The sequence below is a fragment of the Procambarus clarkii genome, chromosome 2, assembly GCF_040958095.1.
Source record: "Procambarus clarkii isolate CNS0578487 chromosome 2, FALCON_Pclarkii_2.0, whole genome shotgun sequence".
NCBI classification, from domain to species: Eukaryota; Metazoa; Arthropoda; class Malacostraca; order Decapoda; family Cambaridae; genus Procambarus; species Procambarus clarkii.
In genome coordinates, this window is record NC_091151.1 from 23,017,738 (window position 1) to 23,039,283 (window position 21,546).

Below are 21,546 nucleotides of genomic sequence, written 5' to 3' on the forward strand. Positions count from 1 at the left end.
TCTGTCTGTATGATATTAAATGGTGTCGGATTTTCCGACAACACTTACTGGACTTCTTACCGGAGCCTGTCCTCCTGCTGGGTGATTTCAATTGTCGTCATTCCCTTTGGGGTGATGTTCTGACGAACACCTGGGGTCGCCTTCTTGAGCCGTTTATCCTCTCTTCTTCCCTGTCTCATCGGAATTCTGGTGGGCCCACGCATTTGGACTCTCGGACTCGCACCCTTTCCTGTCTTGATCTTTCTCTTTACTCGTCTTCTCTTTACTTAGATTTCACGTGGCAGGTTCTTGATGACCTCCATGGCAGTGACCATTTACCCCTCCTTGTTTCCTTTTTCTCTTTTCGCTCTCCCCTCTCCTTCCCAAGGTGGTAGTTTGCGAAAGTGGACTGGAACCTCTTTGCCCTCAGTGCAACTCTCTCTGACCTCTCCCTTCTGCCTCTCCCTCCCTCTCTCCTTTTTCATGACACTGTCTTCGACGCTGCCCTCCGCTCTATTCCTCGCTCTTCCTTTCAGGGTCCACGGAAGTGCGTTCCCTGGTGGAATGCAGACTGTGCTCGGGCTGTCCGCTGTAAGAGTGCAGCCTGGAAGAGACACCGCCGTCGACAGACGGCCAATTCTTTTCTTTTCTTTCGGAAGGCGAGTGTGGTGGCCCGTAGGGCCATCCGTACAGCTAAACGTGATTGTTGGGCATCTTATGTCTCCACCATTACGTCTGAAACTCCTCTGTCACAGATCTGGAAGCGTGTCCGCAAGATAGCGGGTAAGTTCGTTCCCGATGTTTCACCGGTCCTTCACCTACGTGGTACTCTTGTGGTGGACCCGTTGCAGGTCGCTACCGAACTGGGTTCCCACTTTTCTTCTGTAGGGCTGGTCTTCATTTTCCCCAATCTTTCCTTCTTCGTAAACCTGTACTTGAGTCTCGTCCTTTCGATTTCTGCACTCATCTTCGACTTCCCTATAACGATTCCTTCTCTCTCTCTCTCTCTCTCTCTCTCTCTCTGAGCTTCGTTCTGCCTTGGCCCTCTGCCGTTCTAAGGCGGCGGGCTCCGATGGTATTCATTATGAGATGCTTCACCATCTCCCTCCGTGCACGTCTCAGTATTTACCGAGTCTGTATAATCGGATCTGGGAGTCGTGGTCAGTCCCTGAGGACTGGCGCGATGCCGTTGTCCTCCCTGTTCGCAAATCAGGGTCTCTGGGAACATCCCCTAAGGACTTTCGCCCTATTGCTCTTACAAGTTGTCTGCAAACTCTTTGAACGTATGGTTAACGTTCGTCTGATGTGGTTCCTGGAGCACCATCACCTCCTCTCCCATTCTCAATTTGGTTTTAGCAAGTGCCGCAGCACGACAGCTGTCCTGATGAACTTGGAAGTCTATATTCGTACTGCTTTTGCTGCGAAGACTCTCTCGTCGTTCCTTTCGGGTGCAGCTTGGTACCGCTCTCTCTGCCTCTTTTCAGCAATACGAAGGTGTGCCCCAGGGTAGTGTTCTGAGCACTACTCTTTTTCTGGTTGCCCTCAATGGTCTTCTTTCCTCTCTTCCTTCAGGCGTCTTCTCCGCTATATGTCGATGTTCTTACCCTTTGCTGTCAGGGTGATTAAGACACTCGTTTGTCTTAGTTTCCCCATTTCTCTTACCTCCGTGTTGAATGCTCTAAGGCCCTTACCCTCCTACGGGTATTGTCCCATACTTCTTGGGAGCGGATAGGCGCACTCTCCTTGTTTTACATTCCTCTCTCGTCCTGTCTAAGCTCGATTATGGTTACCCTGCTTACTCGTCTGCTTCTCCTTCTACTCTTCGCCATCTTGATGCTTTGCACCATACTGGGTTGCGCCTCAGTTCTGGTGCCTTTCGTTCGACTCCCGTCCTCGGCTTGTATGTTGACACTGGCTTCCTGTTTCTCCAGGAACGCCGTGATTGCTACTGTCTTCGCTATCTTGCGCGGTCCTTGCAACATCCTTCTTCTCGCCTCTGTTGTGCTTTAAATTTTACCCCTCCTGTGGCTCCTGTTCCTCTTCACCACCTTCCTCTTTCTGTCCGGTTATCTCGCTTACAGGCTTCTCTTTCTGTTCGTATTTCTAATGTTCCTCCTCGTGTTGTTCCTTCTTTGCCCCCATGGAGAGTCCCCCATTCCACAGTCGCCCCCTTTTCCTTGAGCACTTTGCTTCTCACTCCCGCTCCGTTTCTGTCTTCACCAATGGGTCTGAGTCTGTGGACGGTGTTGGCTGCTCTTGTTTTCCCTGATCGTGCTTATATGTGTCGCTTACCTCCGGAGACTAGCATCTTCACAGCGGAGCTTAATGCTATTCTCTATGCTCTTCGTCTCCTGCTTTCTCGTGATCAGTCTTCCTTTGTAGTTGTTGTTGACTCTCGCAGTGCCCTCATGGCTCTCGGTTCTTTAATCCGTTTCATCCAGTAGTTGTCGAGATCCAACATTGACTGTTCACAGTAAATTTAAGTCGGTTGAGTTTTGTTGGGTTCCCAGCCATATTGGTGTCTCTTTAAATGAGCGTGCGGATGCTGCCGTCAAGGAAGCTGTCCGCTCTTGTCCCATCTATCGTAAAGGCGTTCCATATTCCGACTTTTATCCGGTTATCCATTCCTCCATCCTTACCCGTTGGCAGGCTTGTTGGTCGTCTGCTACTGGTAACAAACTACATACTCTTAAATGTTGTGTGTCCTCGTGGCCGTCCTCCTACCACCGTAACTGGCGATGGTAAACGGCTCTAGCGAGGTTGCGTATTGGCTATACTCACTTAACCCATGGTCACTTGATGGAGCGCCGCCCTGCTCCTTATTGTCCTAATTGCATTGTCCATCTTACGGTCGTGCATATCCTTCTTGAATGTCCTGGATGTTCTGAATGTTCTGAATATCCTGAATGTTCCAGGACGAGCGTGTGTCTTGCTTTCCAACCGCCCCTCGCGGTCACGTGTCCCTCAATAGAATTCTTGGTGACTCAGATACTTTTGATATCGTTCGCCTTATGCGTTTTTGTTCTCGTATTGGCATCCATGGTGATATTTAGTGCCATCTGACTATTTCGCGCATTTGATGGTGCTACATAGCCTTCCTGGTTTGGTGCCTTCTTTTGATAATTACTTACTTTATCTTTATAATTTTCAGATGTGGGGGTTGATTATACATAACTTATATTCTCTCCCACAAAACCAAATTTGCCACAGCAATAACTATTCTCCAGGTTTACCTCCAACACATAACTGCACTAAATGAAACGACGCTCTCACTCACGAAGTGGACACCACAGTGCCCCGACGCTCTCACTCCCCAAGTGGACACCACAGTGCCCCGACACTCTCACTCCCCAAGTGGACACCACAGTGCCCCGACGCTCTCACTCTTCAAGTGGACACCACAGTGCCCCGACACTCTCACTCCCCCAAGTGGACACCACAGTGCCCCGACGCTCTCACTCTTCAAGTGGACACCACAGTGCCCCGACGCTCTCACTCTCCAAGTGGACACCACAGTGCCCCGACGCTCTCACTCTTCAAGTGGACACCACAGTGCCCCGGCGCTCTCACTCCCCAAGTGGACACCACAGTGCCCCGACACTCTCACTCCCCAAGTGGACACCACAGTGCCCCGACGCTCTCACTCTTCAAGTGGACACCACAGTGCCCCGACGCTCTCACTCTCCAAGTGGACACCACAGTGCCCCGACGCTCTCACTCTTCAAGTGGACACCACAGTGCCCGACGCTCTCACTCTTCAAGTGGACACCACAGTGCCCCGACGCTCTCACTCGACAAGTGGACACCACAGTGCCCCGACACTCTCACTCTTCAAGTGGACACCACAGTGCCCCGACACTCTCACTCCCCAAGTGGACACCACAGTGCCCCGACGCTCTCACTCTTCAAGTGGACACCACAGTGCCCCGACACTCTCACTCCCCCAAGTGGACACCACAGTGCCCCGACGCTCTCACTCTTCAAGTGGACACCACAGTGCCCCGACGCTCTCACTCTCCAAGTGGACACCACAGTGCCACGACGCTCTCACTCCCCAAGTGGACACTACAGTGCCACTACGCTCTGACTCTCCAAGTGGACACCATAGTGCCCCGACGCTCTTACTCTCCAAGTGGACACCATAGTGCCCCGACGCTCTTACTCTCCAAGTGGACACCATAGTGCCCCGACGCTCTTACTCTCCAAGTGGACACCATAGTGCCCCGACGCTCTTACTCTCCAAGTGGACACCATAGTGCCCCGACGCTCCTACTCTCCAAGTGGACACCATAGTGCCCCGACGCTCTTACTCTCCAAGTGGACACCATAGTGCCCCGACGCTCTTACTCTCCAAGTGGACACCACAGTGCCCCGACGCTCTCACTCCACAAGTGGACACCACAGGGCCCCGACGCTCTCACTCCCCAAGTGGACACCATAGTGCCCCGGCGCTCTCACTCCACAAGTGGACACCACAGGGCCCCGACGCTCTCACTCCCCAAGTGGACACCACAGTGCCCCGACGCTCTCACTCTCCAAGTGGACACTACAGGGCCCCGACGCTCTCACTCTCCAAGTGGGCACCGTAGTGCCCCCGACGCTCTCACTCTCCAAGTGGACACCACAGTGCCCCGACGCTCTCACTCTCCAAGTGGACACCACAGTGCCCCGACGCTCTCACTCTCCAAGTGGACACCACAGTGCCCCGACGCTCTCACTCCCCAAGTGGACACCACAGTGCCCCGACGCTCTCACTCTACAAGTGGACACTACAGGGCCCCGACGCTCTCACTCTCCAAGTGGACATTACAGGGCCCCGACGCTCTCACTCCCCAAGTGGACACCACAGTGCCCCGACGCTCTCACTCCCCAAGTGGACACCACAGTGCCCCGACGCTCTCACTCTCCAAGTGGACACCACAGTGCCCCGACACTCACACTCTCCAAGTGGACACAGCAGTGCCCCCGACGCTCTCACTCTCCAAGTGGACACCACAGTGACCCGACGCTCTCACTCTCCAAGTGGACACCACAGTGCCCCGACACTCACACTCTCCAAGTGGACACCACAGTGCCCCCGACGCTCTCACTCTCCAAGTGGACACCACAGTGCCCCGACGCTCTCACTCCCCAAGTGGACACCACAGTGCCCCGACGCTCTCACTCTCCAAGTGGACACCACAGTGCCCCCGACGCTCTCACTCTCCAAGTGGACACCACAGTGCCCCGACGCTCTCACTCTCCAAGTGGACACCATAGTGCCCCGATGCTCTCACTCCCTAAGTGGACACCACAGTGCCCCGACACTCACTCCCCAAGTGGACACCACAGTGCCCCGACGCTCTCACTCTCCAAGTGGACACCACAGTGCCCCGACGCTCTCACTCCCCAAGTGGACACCACAGTGCCCCGACGCTCTCACTCTCCAAGTGGACACCACAGTGCCCCGACACTCACTCCCCAAGTGGACACCACAGTGCCCCCGACGCTCTCACTCTCCAAGTGGACACCACAGTGCCCCCGACGCTCTCACTCTCCAAGTGGACACCACAGTGCCCGACACTCTCACTCCCCCAAGTGGACACCACAGTGCCCCGACACTCACTCCCCAAGTTGACACTACAGGGCCCCGACGCTCTCACTCCCCAAGTGGACACCACAGTGTCCCGACGCTCTCACTCCCCCAAGTGGACACCACAGTGCCCGACACTCTCACTCCCCAAGTGGACACCACAGTGCCCGACACTCTCACACCCCAAGTGGACACCACAGTGCCCCGACACTCACTCCCCAAGTGGACACCACAGTGCCCCGACGCTCTCACTCCCCAAGTGGGCATCTCAGTGCCCCAAAATGTCAGCTCACTCTATTTCTCCCACAGGATTCCCTACTATAGCTATTTCGGAGGTGGTTGTCTCATGATGGAGAGCCACATATTAAAGGTGAATGGCTGGAGCAACATGTACTGGGGATGGGGATGCGAGGACGATGATATGTGGAATAGGGTTACGTCTTCAGATATGACGGTGTGGAGATACCCGAACCCTTACGTCAGATACAAGATGATTCAACACAGACCTGCAGCTCCCAATCCAGAGAGGTAAGAGAGAGGCCGTTGTTCAGGTGGCTCCAAATATCAGTGAGTGCCATTTTCTGTCCTAATGTGGTCGATTGCAGTTATTTATATGTAGTTAGGGTTTAGGGTGAGAGCTTTTCTTGTTAGTGTGTGCTGGTAGTTTGATTGTATTCACGTATTGTTAAGGGGAGGTGGTTTGGTGGTATATTTTCTTGTTAGAGACGGGGCGGTAATTTGATTATTATTGGTAAGGGCTGTTCGGATTGGGAATTGTAGTGAGAATGGCGGTAGTTTGAGTGTGGCCATGTTTTATGAGAGAGGGATAGTCTATTGGTTCCATTCGTGACTTCTTAATGAGGAAATATAAATTGGGTGTTGTCTTATTTTATCCAAAAGGGGAGGTAGTTTGGTTAGTTTTTGTCTTTGTAGTAAGGTGTTAGGGTTAGGATGAGCTGGTCTTGTTAGTGATGAGTGGTAGTTCGGTTGCAGTTTAGTCTTGGTAGTAAGGGGGTGGTGGTTTATTTAATGGTTCACTCTTGTTAACGACAGGTGGTGGTGTGTGTGTGTGTGGGGTCTTGTTATCCTAGTGAGGGGTGGTGATGGTCTGGGTGTGGCCTTGTTATCTTAGTGAGGGGTGGTGATGGTCTGGGTGTGGTCTTGTTATCTTAGTGAGGGGTGGTGGTCTGGGTGTGGTCTTGTTATCTTAGTGAGGGGTGGTGGTCTGGGTGTGGTTTTGTTATCTTAGTGAGGGGTGGTGATAGTCTGGGGGTGGTCTTGTTATCTTAGTGAGGGGTGGTGGTCTGGGTGTGGTCTTGTCTTAGTGAGGGGTGGTGGTGGTCTGGGTGTGGTCTTGTTATCTTAGTGAGGAGTGGTGGTCTGGGTGTGGTCTTGTTATCTTAGTGAGGGGTGGTGATGGTCTGGGTGTGGTCTTGTTATCTTAGTGAGGGATGGTGGTCTGTGTGTGGTCTTGTTATCTTACTGAGGGGTGGTGGTCTGGGTGTGGTCTTGTTATCTTAGTGAAGGGTGGTGGTCTGGGTGTGGTCTTGTTATCTTAGTGAGGGGTGGTGGTGGTCTGGGTGTGGTCTTGTCGTCTTAGTGAGGGGTGGTGATGGTCTGGGTGTGGTCTTGTTATCTTAGTGAGGGGTGGTGATGGTTTGGGTGTGGTCTTGTTATCTTAGTGAAGGGTGGTGGTGGTCTGGGTGTGGTCTTGTCGTCTTAGTGAGGGGTGGTGATGGTCTGGGTGTGGTCTTGTTATCTTAGTGAGGGGTGGTGATGGTTTGGGTGTGGTCTTGTTATCTTAGTGAAGGGTGGTGGTGGTCTGGGTGTGGTCTTGTCGTCTTAGTGAGGGGTGGTGATGGTCTGGGTGTGGTCTTGTTATCTTAGTGAGGGGTGGTGGTCTGGGTGTGGTCTTGTTATCTTAGTGAAGGGTGGTGGTCTGGTTGTGGTCTTGTTATCTTAGTGAAGGGTGGTGGTCTGGGTGTGGTCTTGTTATCTTAGTGAGGGGTGGTGGTGGTCTGGGTGTGGTCTTGTCGTCTTAGTGAGGGGTGGTGATGGTCTGGGTGTGGTCTTGTTATCTTAGTGAGGGGTGGTGATGGTTTGGGTGTGGTCTTGTTATCTTAGTGAAGGGTGGTGGTGGTCTGGGTGTGGTCTTGTTATCCTAGTGAGGGGTGATGGTGGTCTGGGTGTGGTCTTGTTATCTTAGTGAGGGGTGGTGGTCTGGGTGTGGTCTTGTTATCTTAGTGAGGGGTGGTGGTCTGGGTGTGGTCTTGTTATCTTAGTGAGGGGTGGTGGTGGTCTGGGTGTGGTCTTGTTATCTTAGTGAGGGGTGGTGGTGGTCTGGGTGTGGTCTTGTTATCTTAGTGAGGGGTGGTGGTCTGGGAGTGGTCTTGTTATCTTAGTGAGGGGTGGTGGTCTGGGTGTGGTCTTGTTATCTTAGTGAGGGGTGGTGGTCTGGGTGTGGTCTTGTCTTAGTGAGGGGTGGTGTTGGTCTGGGTGTGGTCTTGTTATCTTAGTGAGGGGTGGTGGTCTGGGAGTGGTCTTGTCTTAGTGAGGGGTGGTGGTGGTCTGGGTGTGGTCTTGTTATCTTAGTGAGGGGTGGTGGTCTGGGTGCGGTCTTGTTATCTTAGTGAGGGGTGGTGGTCTGGGTGTGGTCTTGTCTTAGTGAGGGGTGGTGGTGGTCTGGGTGTGGTCTTGTTATCTTAGTGAGGGGTGGTGGTCTGGGTGTGGTCTTGTCTTAGTGAAAGGTGGTGGTCTGGGTGTGGTCTTGTTATCTTAGTGAGGGGTGGTGGTCTGGGTGTGGTCTTGTTATCTTAGTGAGGGGTGGTGGTGGTCTGGGTGTGGTCTTGTTATCTTAGTGAGGGGTGGTGGTCTTGTTATCTTAGTGAGGGGTGGTGGTCTTGTTATCTTAGTGAGGGGTGGTGGTGGTCTGGGTGTGGTCTTGTTATCTTAGTGAGGGGTGGTGGTCTGGGTGTGGTCTTGTTATCTTAGTGAGGGGTGGTGGTCTGGGTGTGGTCTTGTTATCTTAGTGAGGGGTGGTGGTCTGGGTGTGGTCTTCTCTTAGTGAGGGGTGGTGGTGGTCTGGGTGTGGTCTTGTTATCTTAGTGAGGGGTGGTGGTCTGGGAGTGGTCTTGTCTTAGTGAGGGGTGGTGGTGGTCTGGGTGTGGTCTTGTTATCGTAGTGAGGGGTGGTGGTCTGGGGGTGGCCTTGTTATGTAGTGAGGGACGGTCTTTTGTGTGTGGTCTTATGTATCTCCTTCTGGGAGATCATTTACGTATATCAGAAACAGCATAGGTCCAAGGACAGATCCCTGTTGAACTCCACTGGTGACTCCCCGCCACTCCGAGACCTCACCCCTCACAGTGACTCGCTGTGTCCTGTTGCTTAGGTAATCTCTTATCCAGTTGAGTACCTTTCCTTTCACTCCTGCCTGCATCTCCAGTTTGTGCACTAGTCTCTTATGTGGTACTGTGTGAAAAGCTTTCTGGCAGTCCAGAAATATGCAGTCTGCCCAGCCCTCTCTTTCTTGCCTGATTTTTGTTGTCTGGTCATAGAACTCAATTAATCCTGTTAGGCACGATTTGCCATCTCTGAACCCATGCTGATGTTGTGTTACAAAGTTCTTCTGCTCCAGATGTTCCACTAGCTTTTTTCGCACAATCTTTTCCATCATCTTGCATGGAATGCAAGTTAGAGACACTGGCCTGTAGTTCAGTGCCTCCTGCCTATCACCCTTCTTGTATATAGTGACTACATTGGCCGTCTTCCAAATTTTTGGCAGTTCATCTGTTACCAGCGATTTGTTGTACACCATGGAAAGTGATAGGCACAGAGATTCTGCTCCTTCCTTTAGAATCCATGGTGAGATTCTATCCGGGCCTATAGCCTTTGTCACGTCCAAATCTAGCAGATGCTTCCTCACCTCCCAACTGGTAATCACAAACTCCTCTAGTGGTGTCTGGCTTGATGTTCCCTCCCTATATCTGGGACTTCTCCTTGCTCTGAGGTGAAGACTTCCTGGAATTTTGTATTGAGTTCCTCGCACACTTCTTTGTCGTTTGTAGTGAATGTTTCAGCCCCTATCCTCAGTTTCATTACCTGTTCCTTCACTGTTGTTTTCCTCCTGATGTGGCTATGCAGCAGTTTGGGTTGAGTCTTTGTCTTGCTCGCTATGTCATTTTCATATTGCCTCTCTACCTCTCTTCTCACCCTGACGTATTCATTCCTGGAGCTCTGGTATCTTTCTCTGCTCTCTAGTGTTCTGTTGTTTATATAGTTTCTCCACTCCCTTTTACTTAGCTGCTTTGCTAGCTTGCAACTTTGATTAAACCATGGTTTTCTCATCTCCATTTCATTTTTTTCCTTTTGGACTAGGACGAACTTGACTGCTGCCTCCTTACACTTCTGTGTGATGTAGTCCATCATGTCTTGAACCTCCAGCAGTTTCGCTCTCCATGCTTCCTCACCTCCATGTGGTTCCCTGTTTCCCAGTCTATCCTTCCATAATTAAAGTCCCCCCATTATGAGAAGATGGGATTGATTTCTACAGGCAGCAGCGGCTGCTCTCTCCATGATAATGTTAACTGCCATGTTGTTTCTGTCATACTCTTGCCTGGGTCTTCTTTCATTTGGTGGTGGGTTATATATCACTGCTACTACTACTCTTGGTCCTCCCATTGTCATGGTGCCTGTTATGAAGTCTCTGAACCCTTCGCAGCCCGGAATAACCATCTCGAAACTCCATTCCTTTCTCATCAGTAGAGCCACTCCTCCGCCTCCCTTTGATTCCCTCTCTTTCCTTATTACAGTGTAGTCCTGGGGAAACACCGCATTCGTTATGATTCCTGAGAGTTTTGTTTCTGTGAGTCCAATTACATCTGGGTTTACTTCTTGTGTTGTTTCCCAAAGTTCACTAGCCTTGTTTGTAATCCCATCTATGTTCGAGTACATGACCTTAAAGCTGATTTTCTTCTGTCCATTCTCAGTTTCTGTTGATTCATCTGGAGTTGGGGGGGACATGGGATATCTGGGATGGGTGAGCCTAGGAAGGAGGACCTGGGGGGTCTGGGGTGTGAGAGGGCTGTGAGGATCTGGAACAGGGGGGGCTAGGGGGGTCTGACGTGATGCGGCTGAGGGGGTCCGGGGTTGGGGGTTAGTTGGGGCATGGGATGGGGGAGCTATCCTAGGGTGGGTTGACAGGGAGGTCAGGGGTTGCGGAGGGAAGCCTGGAGAGGAGGGGCCAGGAGGGAGGGGAGTAGGGTAGGGAGGAGAGTTGGGGTGGGGAAACTGGGAAGGGTACAGGCTGGAGAAACAGGGAAGGGCATGGGTTGCAGGAACAGTGAGGATCGGGGGTAGGGGTTGGGGAAGAAAAAGGGCATGGGGGAAATATGGGGTGTCTGGTATCAGGGAACATGGGGGCATGGTCTGAAGAGGGACTTTACTGTCTGGGGAGGTACAGGTGATTGGTGGGGGATGGCTGAGAGGTTGGTTTGTGGAAGGCTTCTGTTACAATTCCCCCTGGGTGTGCTGGCCTGCTGGTGGGGGGGATTTCCACTCCCTTCTGAGGTACCTGGAGAAACTGAGCTGAGTCCTGTGGCTCCCATATCCCCACCCCTTTCTCTGCGTCTCTACCTTGCTTTTGCAGCCTTTCTTCTCTCTTCCCTCGTCATGTCCCTTTGCAGAAAGACGTCCTCGTATCCCCCTAACCTCACAAGTCTTTATTCATACTGCTTTTGCTGCGAAGACCTCCATTATTGCCATCATTTTTGACCTGGAAAAGGCTTACGACGCTACATGGCGGTATCATAATTTATCCCAGCTTCATTCTTTTGACCTTCGTGGTCATCTCCCTCTCTTTCTCCGCAGCTTCCTCTCTCGTCGTTCCTTCCGGGTGAGGCTTGGTACCACTCTCTCGGCCTCTTTTCAGCAATACGAAGGTGTGTCCTAGGGTAGTGTTCTGAGCGCTACTCTTTTTCTGGTTGCCCTCAACGGTCTTCTTTCCTCTCTTCCTTCAGGCGTCTTCTCCACTCTTTATGTCGATGATCTTGCCCTTTGCTGTCAGGGTGTTGATTCGCCTCTCCTTCAACGCTGGCTTCAACTTGCGATTGTTGCCGTGTCGTCTTGGGCCACCGATCATGTCTTCAAATTCTCTTCTACTAAGACTTGTGCCATGACTTTTACTCGGAAACGGGTCGTTCTTCGTCCCTCTTTGTTACTTTATGGTCATCCCCTTGAGTACAAAGATTCCGCGAAGCTTTTGGGGTCATTCTTTGACACTCGTTTGTCTTGGTCTCCCCATATCTCTTACCTCCGTGTTGAGTGCTCCAAGGCCCTTACCCTCTTTTGGGTATTGTCCCATACTTATTGGGGGAGCGGATAGGCGCACTCTCCTCGCTTTACATTACTTTCTCGTCCTGTCTAAGCTCGATTATGGTTGCCCTGCTTACTCGTCTGCTTCTCCTTCTACTCTTCGCCGTCTTCAAGCTTTGCACCATACTGGGTTGCGACTCAGTTCTGGTGCCTTTTGTTCGACTCCTGTCCTCAGCTTGTATGTTGGCACTGGCTTCCTATCTCTCCAGGACCACCATGATCGCTATTGTCTTCGCTATCTTGCGAGGTTCTTGCAACATCCTTTCTCTCGCCTCTGTCGTGCTTTAACATTTTCCCCTTCTGCGGATCCTGTTCCTCTTCACCACCTCCCTCTTTCTGTCCGGTTATCTCACTTACAGGATTCTCTTTCCGTTCGTATTTCTAATATTTCTCCTCGTGTTGTTCCTTCTTTGCCCCCGTGGAGAGTTCCCCTTCCGCAGTTTAGTACATCCTTGACCTGCATCACTAAAGCTTTTACCCCTCCTACGGTTCTAAAATGCCTTTTCCTAGAGCACTTTTCTTCTCACTCCCGCTCCGTTTCCGTCTTCACCGAAGGGTCTAAGTCTGCGGACGTTGTTGGCTACTCTGTTGTTTTTCATGATTGCACTTATGTGTGTCACTTACCTCCGGAGACTAGCATCTTCACAGCGGAGCTTTATGGTATTCTCTATGCTATTCGTCTCCTGCTTTTTCGTTGTCAATCTTCCTTTGTAATTGTTGCTGACTCTCGTAGTGCCTTCATGGCCCTTGGGTCCTTTAATCCGGTTCATCCAGTGGTTGTCGAGATCCAGCATTGGCTGTTTCTTGTTCACAGTAAATTTAAGTCGGTTGAATTTTGTTGGGTTCCCAGCCATATTGGTGTCTCTTTAAATGAGCGTGCAGATGCTGCCGCCAGGGAAACTGTCAGCTCTTGTCCCATCTCTCGTAAAGGTATTCCTTATTCCGACTTTTACCCGGATATCCATTTCTCCATCCTTACCCGTTGGCAGGCTTGTTGGTCGTCTGTTACTGGTAACAAACTACATGCTCTTAAAAGTTGTGTCCTCGTGGTCGTCCTTCTACCACCGTAACCGGCGATGGGAAACGGCTCTGGCGAGGTTGTGGATTGGCCATACTCGCTTAACTCGTGGTCACTTGATGGAGCGTCGCCCTGCTCCTTATAGTCCTAATTGCGGTGTCCCTCTTACGGTCGTGCATATTCTTGTTGAATGTCCTGACTTCCGGGACAAGCGTGTGTCTTGTTTTCCGACAGTCCCCCGCGGACGCTTGTCTCTCGATAGTATTCTTGGTGACTCGGATACTTTTGATATCATTCGCCTCGTGCGTTTCTGTTCTCGTATTGGCATCCTTGGTGATGTAGCGCCCTCTGATTATCCCGCACGTTTGATGGTGCTACATAGCCTTCCCGGTTTGGTGCCGTCCTCTGATACTTACTTACTTACTTTACTTTAAAAGTGGAAAATTGGCCAAAGGATGTTGATGGCTGCCCCAGGTCCTGAAGGGACCTTTCTCCAAGTTCTGCCCAAGACACTGAATTTTAATATTTTCATAAACTCTCTCAGTGGGAACAGCTCCTCCCACTCTAAGCTTTCCTAGGCCCAATAAGCCCTGCCTCTCAAGACTCAATCCAATGGATTTAAAGTCTTATTCTAGGTCAATCAAATACCCTGACTGGCTCCGTCCACTAAAAGCCTCCCTGACTTGGGTAGAGGCCTGCCATGAAAGTTATATTTTATTCCCGTAGACTTCTGAATTGTTCCCACGCTACATACCGGAAACCAACTTGAAGTATATGGCCCCTCCCCAGCCACCTAATGAAATTTGAGCCTTAATTGTTTATGGCACTGAGTGAATGACTCCTCAAATTTATCAACGGTTATGGCGATGGCAGGGGGAAGAGGTTAACGATTGGAAGGGGTGGGGGGGGGGGAATTGGGAAGGAAGTGTGAGGATTGGAAAAAGATGATATATGGCCTGAGACTGCCAGACAAAGTCCCTTGCCTTCACTTGAGTTTATGACCGGATATGGTCAACAGGGGAGGGGAGGGGGAACAAGAGAAGGAAAGGCGAATGAGGGAAGAAGGGGAAGGGAAAGGAGAAAGAGAGTGCGCTCAAGAGAATATTGTTGAACTAAAACTAAAGAATACAGTACTCTTTAGTTGATCCCAGAAGTTTAGATGTTTTACTGAGTGGATTCTAGCAGCAAAGGATCTCTGCACGCTCTCCAGGTCAGCAATTTCTCCAGCTTTGAAAGGGGCTCTCAATGTGCAGCAGTACTCCACTCTAGAGATCACAAGCGTTTTGAAAAGTATCATCATCGGTATAGTGTCTCTAGTGTGAAAAGTTCTTGTTATCCAACCTATCATTTTTCTTGCAGTTGTGACGGCTACTTTATTGTGTTCTTTAAAGGTAAGGCCTTCGGACATGAGTACACCCAAATCCTGTACATTGCCTTTTCGTTTTATGTTATGATTTGACTGAGTTTTGCACGTGGTTTCCGTTTTTATATTTTCAATTTTTCCGTCCATCTAGGACCTGAACCACATAAACATTCTAACCTAGTCCGAGGAATATCTGTCCTGCTGCAAACGGGGTATAATTACTCAGAGATAAGGTATGTGGAAATATGCATAAAAAAAATTATTAAATGCAATAAAATAAACTAACTTGATAAATTAAGATTAATGGATATGGGTATTCTGATTATATGAATATTCAGCAATAAAAGAGATTCATTCACTAAGAAGATTAAGGCACAAGTTACTAGATGATGAGGCATTACCTCGCTGCCTAACGACTCTCAATTTACATATGGATATATTAATGTTATAAAACATGTTAATTGGCAAATTTACACTCTAAAACAATTAATAACTTATCCGGAATTGAGAACTGGAGTCTATCTGATAGTAGCCAGATGATGTCTCTCGTGCTGACAACAGACTTAATATTTTTGATAGGGATTTGGCAGCCTTGATGTTGGTTGTGTTCCTGGCAGCCTTGATGTTGGTTGTGTCCCTGGCAGCCTTGATGTTGGTTGTCCCTGGCAGGCTTGATGTTGGTTGTGTCCCTGGCAGCCTTGATGTTGGTTGTGTCCCTGGCAGCCTTGATGTTGGTTGTGTCCCTGGCAGCCTTGATGTTGGTTGTGTCCCTGGCAGCCTTGATGTTGGTTGTGTCCCTGGCAGCCTTGATGTTGGTTGTGTCCCTGGCAGCCTTGATGTTGGTTGTCCCTGGCAGCCTTGATGCTGGTTGTGTCCCTGGCAGCCTTGATGTTGGTTGTCCCTGGCAGCCTTGATGCTGGTTGTGTCCCTGGCAGCGTTTGCTGTGGGACAGCGTCTTGTAGGGACGCTGCTTGGTAGGATCAGGTTTATATTGGAGAAAATATTATGAGACTCTGGCTACATGAGCTGGCCTCACGCCGCTTGATAAGAGTTCTAAAGATCAAATTGCTGATCAGATTATTGATCACTAGGTTCCCTGGTATATAGAGAGTTAACACTGGAGATTAGATATGTAATTCGTTTTTTAATGTCCGTTGAAATGTTATCAACACTGCACACTTGCATGCCGCTCCGATTTCAACAAGAGACGAATAGGTACTCCCCTTGGCGCTTCTGTCCCACTGGCCTCTGCCCGTGGCATCAGTCAAGGTGCCGGCAGTGTTTATAGACTTATTATTTTCATTATTTAGACTGATTATTGTGATAAGGTTATATAACAAGACAATTCCCACGTGGATTTAGTGATAAATAATAGTAATGGAAAGTAAAATTTGTTCTTTATTGTGGATTTTGAAAACACGTCATTGGAAGCTGATAATTTAGTTCCAATAATGTTTTTGTTTATATGGAAGCTTCTAGATTCTTGTGATCATGTCAACAATATTATATAGGCATTAATCCCAATGGTGTACTTGGCCAATGGTCATGAAGGATGCTGATGTAGATAAAGTAGATATGATTAATAAATAATGAATCCGATGATGAGATATAGATTTGATGAGATATAGATTTGATATGAATAATACATTACTTAGATAATAATATTACCATGATAAAGGGAACTTTCCACATGTGTTAGTGGTCTGTGTTTGGTCTTGTTAGTATGTGGTAGTGGTCTGTGTTTGGTCTTGTCTTGTTAGTATGTGGTAGTGGTTTGTGTTTGGTCTTGTCTTGTTAGTATGTGGTAGTGGTTTGTGTTTGGTCTTGTTAGTATGTGTTAGTGGTCTGTGTTTGGTCTTGTTAGTATGTGGTAGTGGTCTGTGTTTGGTCTTGTTAGTATGTGGTAGTGGTCTGTGTTTGGTCTTGTTAGTATGTGGTAGTGGTTTGTGTTTGGTCTTGTCTTGTTAGTATGTGGTAGTGGTTTGTGTTTGGTCTTGTCTTGTTAGTATGTGGTAGTGGTTTGTGTTCAGTCTTGTTAGTATGTGTTAGTGGTCTGTGTTTGGTCTTGTTAGTATGTGTTAGTGGTCTGTGTTTGGTCTTGTTAGTATGTGGTAGTGGTCTGTGTTTGGTCTTGTTAGTATGTGGTAGTGGTCTGTGTTTGGTCTTGTTAGTATGTGGTAGTGGTCTGTGTTTATTTTTGTCTTGTTAGTATGTGGTAGTGTTGTGTGTTTGGTCTTGTCTTGTTAGTATGTGGTAGTGAGTAGTGAAGTTGAGGACTAGAACCGCGCGCTGCACCTGCCAGGTGGCACTCAGGTGAGTGCCACCTGACAGGTGGCGCGCGGGTGTCTAGTCCTCACGGGTTTGGGGGAATTTCCCGGAAGTTTGGCGCGTGTCGGAGGTAATTGGAGCGCGCGCGCGCGGGTCTAGTCCTCGGGGGTTGTGGTAAGTGGTCAGGAAAGATTGGAGTTCTTGTTGTGTGAGAGAGTAAGTGGTGGAGTAAATGAATATGTATGTGTGTTTAGCATAGACTTAATCCTGTGTGGGGATAATAATTTGATGATTGTGAGTCATCACAGTCTGTTATGTTGTTTGAGGTATGGGAGGGTATGGGATGGATGGATTGAGGGAATGGTGAGTGGGGGGCTTCCCCTCGTCGTCGTGAGAGTGCTCTGGTCATTATGCGGTTAGACAAAACCATTAACTTCCCCCTACAGGAAGCCCTTAAGTGGGTTGTAAGAAATGCATGGAAAAGACCCGGGACTGCACCTGGCTTTTTTCTGTGTGTTCGGGTCATGAAAGAGTGAAGCCACTCTCGTTGTGAGACTGCAGCAGGCCATTATGCGGTTAGACAAACCATTTAACTCTCCCTACAGGAAGTGCTAAGTGTGCGAGGATGGGGGCGAAGACTCCTGCAGGAGGACTGTGTACCATTACTTTAAGCGTTTTTCAATGTCTGCGGAGGGGTAAGCGTAGGGTCGCAGGTTGGAGCCCGACTGAACGACTTTCCAAGAAGCTCGGGTATTTCTCCTCAGACACCCCGGAAGTGGTGGGGCACCCATTACCAATGCGTTTCGCCAGGGTCCGCGACTCTCTCTATCTGTCTCTGTCTCTGTCTCTGTCTCCGTCTCTCTCTCTCTCTCTCTCTCTCTCTCTCTCTCTCTCTCTCTCTCTCTCTCTCTCTCTCTCTCTCTCTCTCTCTCTCTCTCTCTCTCTCTCTCTTTCTCACTCTCTCTCTCTGTCTGTCTCTGTCTCTCTCTCTGTCTGTCTCTGTCTCTGTCTCTGTCTCTGTCTCTGTCTCTCTCTATCTCTCTCTCTCTCTCTCTCTCTCTCTCTGTCTCTGTCTCTCTCTGTCTCTGTCTCTCTCTCTCTCTCTCTCTCTCTGTCTATGTCTCTGTCTCTCCTTCATATTGTTCATTCATAGTTCCTTTTCATTAAAACTATTTCAGTTTTACATATATAAACAAAGCCAGGGACTAGTTTTTACTAATACATCTTCTCTAGTATCCAATGATTTTCTTCGAGATTTAAAACACAGCTATTTCAAACATATTAAAATACAATAATTTGGTATCGAGCTTCAGCTCCTATCCTGCCTTAGTCCCCTGTCGTATAATGAATACGAACAGTCCAATCCCTCTAAAATTAAAAAATAATTTCAGACTTAGTTTAGTAAATCCAAACAATTATCAAACTCTAGCTCTTGTCCCCAGCTTAGTTCATTTGTACAAGATCGTTAGTAACAGATCAATTTTCCCCGAAATTTAAAGCAGACATACTTCAAAGTTAGTAAATAAGATCAAGTCAGTTACTGAGCTCTAGCTCTCGTCCCCCAACTTAGTTCTCTCTCGTATATTTGTAAATAACCCATCAATTTCACTGTAATTTTTACCCTCTGTATTTCAGACAACGTAAATAAGATCAAAACAGTTAACGAGCTCCAGCTCTCGTCCCCACCTTAGTTCTCTCTCGTATCTTTGTAAATATCCTATCAATTCCCCTGATATTTTTACCCTCTGTATTTCATAGTAAATATGATGTAAACAATTATCAAACTCTAGCTCTTGTCCCCAGCTTAGTTCATTTGTACAAGATCGTTAGTAACAGATCAATTTTCCCTGAAATTTAAAGCAGACATACTTCAAAGTTAGTAAATAAGATCAAGTCAGTTACTGAGCACTAGCTCTCGTCCCCCAACTTAGTTCTCTCTCGTATATTTGTAAATAACCCATCAATTTCACTGTAATTTTTACCCTCTGTATTTCAGACACCGTAAATAAGATCAAAACAGTTAACGAGCTCCAGCTGTCGTCCCCACCTTAGTTCTCTCTCGTATCTTTGTAAATATCCTATCAATTCCCCTGAAATTTTTACCCTCTGTATTGCATAGTAAATATGATGTAAACAATTATAAAACTCTAGCTCTTGTCCCCAGCTTAGTTCATTTGTACAAGATCGCTAGTAACAGACCAATTTTCCCTGAAATTTAAAGCAGACTTACTTCAAAGTTAGTAAATAAGATCAAGTCAGTTACTGAGCTCTAGCTCTCGTCCCCCAACTTAGTTGTCTCCTGTAAATTTATTACTATCAGTCCAATTCCCCTGAGATTTGAACACCAACTACATTTTCAGTCATAGTAAATAAAACCGGTTCAGTTAACAAGTTTCAGCTTAGTTCATTTTTGTACAAGTTCTTTATTTTCCATCTAAATCACCCTGAGATTTAAGATCGCCTTATTTCTAACGTAGTAAAATTAATCTGGACATTAACCAAGCTCCATTTCCTCAGTCTTAGATCATCGAGCATAATTATATCCGTTCAAGCCCTCTCCAGCCTAACTGTTTATCAGAGTAAACACCATCCATAGCGTGAGTTTACACGCATCATCAACCATTAGTAATCGTTCGATCCAACAGAAAAAACAGAGACTCGTGTTAACATAATAGGTGAAAAAAAGTTAATCTTTCTCTTATCACGTTTTATTCAATGACTGGTAGACACTTACATATTTATCTTGGTAAAAAAAAAAAAACATAATAACTGTCAGACAGACAGACAGACACAGACAGACAGACAGACATAGGTGAAAGTTAATCTTTCTCTTATTACGTTTTATTCAATGACTGGTAGACACTTACATATTTATCATGGTAAAAACAAAACATATTAACTATCAGACAGACAGAGACATATCACTCAGCTTAATGCAGTTATCAGCGGAGTTTCAAAAAGTTTTTGCTGGCTTTAGACTTAGATTTTAGATTTTTGCTGGATTTTTTTTCTATAGTTAGACGAACATCCTTTCGTTTAATCTGTCGTTTGGGTGGGGGAGGTGCGATTATTTCACGCTCAACCTCACTATCACACTCGCTATCACTGGTGGTGGTGTCAATATAGCGGGATCTATTAAGATCGTCTCCAACTCGAATCCTTCGTAGAGGGGTAAAGTTTTCATCATCACTACTTATTATCACAGTCTGAGACATAGTGCTACACTCATCACGAGGTCTAGCCCGAGATGTGGCTTTGTGTGAACTTAGTTTAGAGTTGTGGGATGTGGAGGAGGAGAGACGAGCGCTGGGTTCGGGGTCAAGGTTGGTAGACATACCTTGGAGTGCGCTAAGTTGGGGGTTGAAGAAAAGATTCACATCAACGTCAGTCAGCAATCCACGTTGCTGACTGTCTGTAAGCATTATACGCTCGCCCAGTAAAGCTTCTACATTCAGATCATTTTCGGTTTGAGTAGCGGGGTTATCCTCTGAGAGTGAAATACCGGCAAACACCGAATCATCAAGACCTCCGCTCATAGTCAAGAGATCTGGATACTCACCACTCTGTGAAATATCCTCACTCATTCTCACTACTACTTCTTCTTCTTCAGTCCTATTATCCCTTGTAGTACTACTAGTAGTAGGGTCACTACTTACTCCACACCCCCCAGTTAAAAGGCTGGGGGACAACACCTCTTCAACGGTGTTCATAAAATATAATACCTCACCACCCCTCTGATCAGCAGTAGGAGTGGTTGGTACACAATGAGGGATGGTGTTACTACTACTTCTATCACCACAATCTCCACCAACCGGGGCAGTAGTGGGGTGTGTAGGGAGACACACTCGCGCGGGGCGTGTGGCGACACCTGTCGCGACCTGATCGCTACGGTTGGCATCACCAGTGTGTGAGGGGAGGTTGACACCGTAGTCGACTGGAGTAGGGGGAGAGGACACAGACACTTCCCCCGTGTTCGTGTGTATGTGGGTGGTTCCCAAGAATATATAGATGTTGCCACCAGAGGTGGATCTGGTGGGGCCACTGCTGCTGCTGCTGCTGCTGCTGCCAGCTTTCTCCAGATAATCTAAAAAAAAGTTTACATTACTAGCATAACACACACACACACACACACACACACACACACACACACTCTTCACATTATTGTTATTATTTCTTACATCAACATTAGCAAACAACATCAACAAGCATCTTAGCACAATATGACTCAACTTAAGGGAAACGTACCTCGTATTATTGCAATAGCCTGTCCTAAGCGCTCATCCCCCTCTGAGTGAGGAGAGGCCACACCGTTGGAGGCACCAGAGGCACGTGCGGTCATCTTGGATTGGTGGCTGGGTGGGTTGGTGACGGAGTGTTTGCCCTGACAGGTCAAGGGTGAACTATATACCCCCGTTCACGAGGGTGCCTCCTTACCACACACCTCCAACTCCCTCACCCTTAATAATAATAATAATAATAATAATAATAATAATAATAATAATAATAATACATAAGGATAATATAAAAGAAACAACTTTGGATTTGTTTTTGTTAAGAGATGATTGGAAGAAGTAGATGTACTATATCTCCACGACATACAGGACATTTATCACATCGTGTTACACAATCCAAACATACGACCATATGCCTACACGGAATGAGAACCGTGTTTATTTCTTGAGTGAAACATACCTTACAATAAAACCTAGCTGCACTGTGCACTGCATTCTCTTCCTCTCCTTCATCTACCTCCACTACTGGGGGAACTGGGCGGGGGAAAATAACACCTTGGGATGATAATACTTCTAAGGGAGATTCAGTTACTGCACCTGTGTCCTCACTTTCACCCACGCCATCTAAAAACCACAACATAACCTCTACACAGTTAGATTTGCTAAGGAGAGGTAATACATCCTTTTTAATCTTGAGGTATTCTCTTAGTGCACCTCGCAGGGCGATGTAAGGAAATCCTACAGT

The 21,546-nt window shown here is 48.0% G+C and overlaps 1 protein-coding gene across 1 annotated transcript in view; it reads left to right on the top strand.

Moving 5' to 3' along the window:
- LOC138365884 (beta-1,4-galactosyltransferase 4-like) overlaps positions 1 to 19,165 on the top strand; it is a 95,552-nt gene extending 76,387 nt beyond the window's left edge. The window contains exons 5-6 of the mRNA XM_069326586.1: positions 5,861 to 6,079; positions 19,087 to 19,165. Coding sequence (XP_069182687.1) covers positions 5,861 to 6,079; positions 19,087 to 19,165 — 298 coding nt within the window. The remainder of the gene's footprint in view (positions 1 to 5,860; positions 6,080 to 19,086) is intronic.
- The last annotated feature ends 2,381 nt before the right edge of the window (positions 19,166 to 21,546 follow it).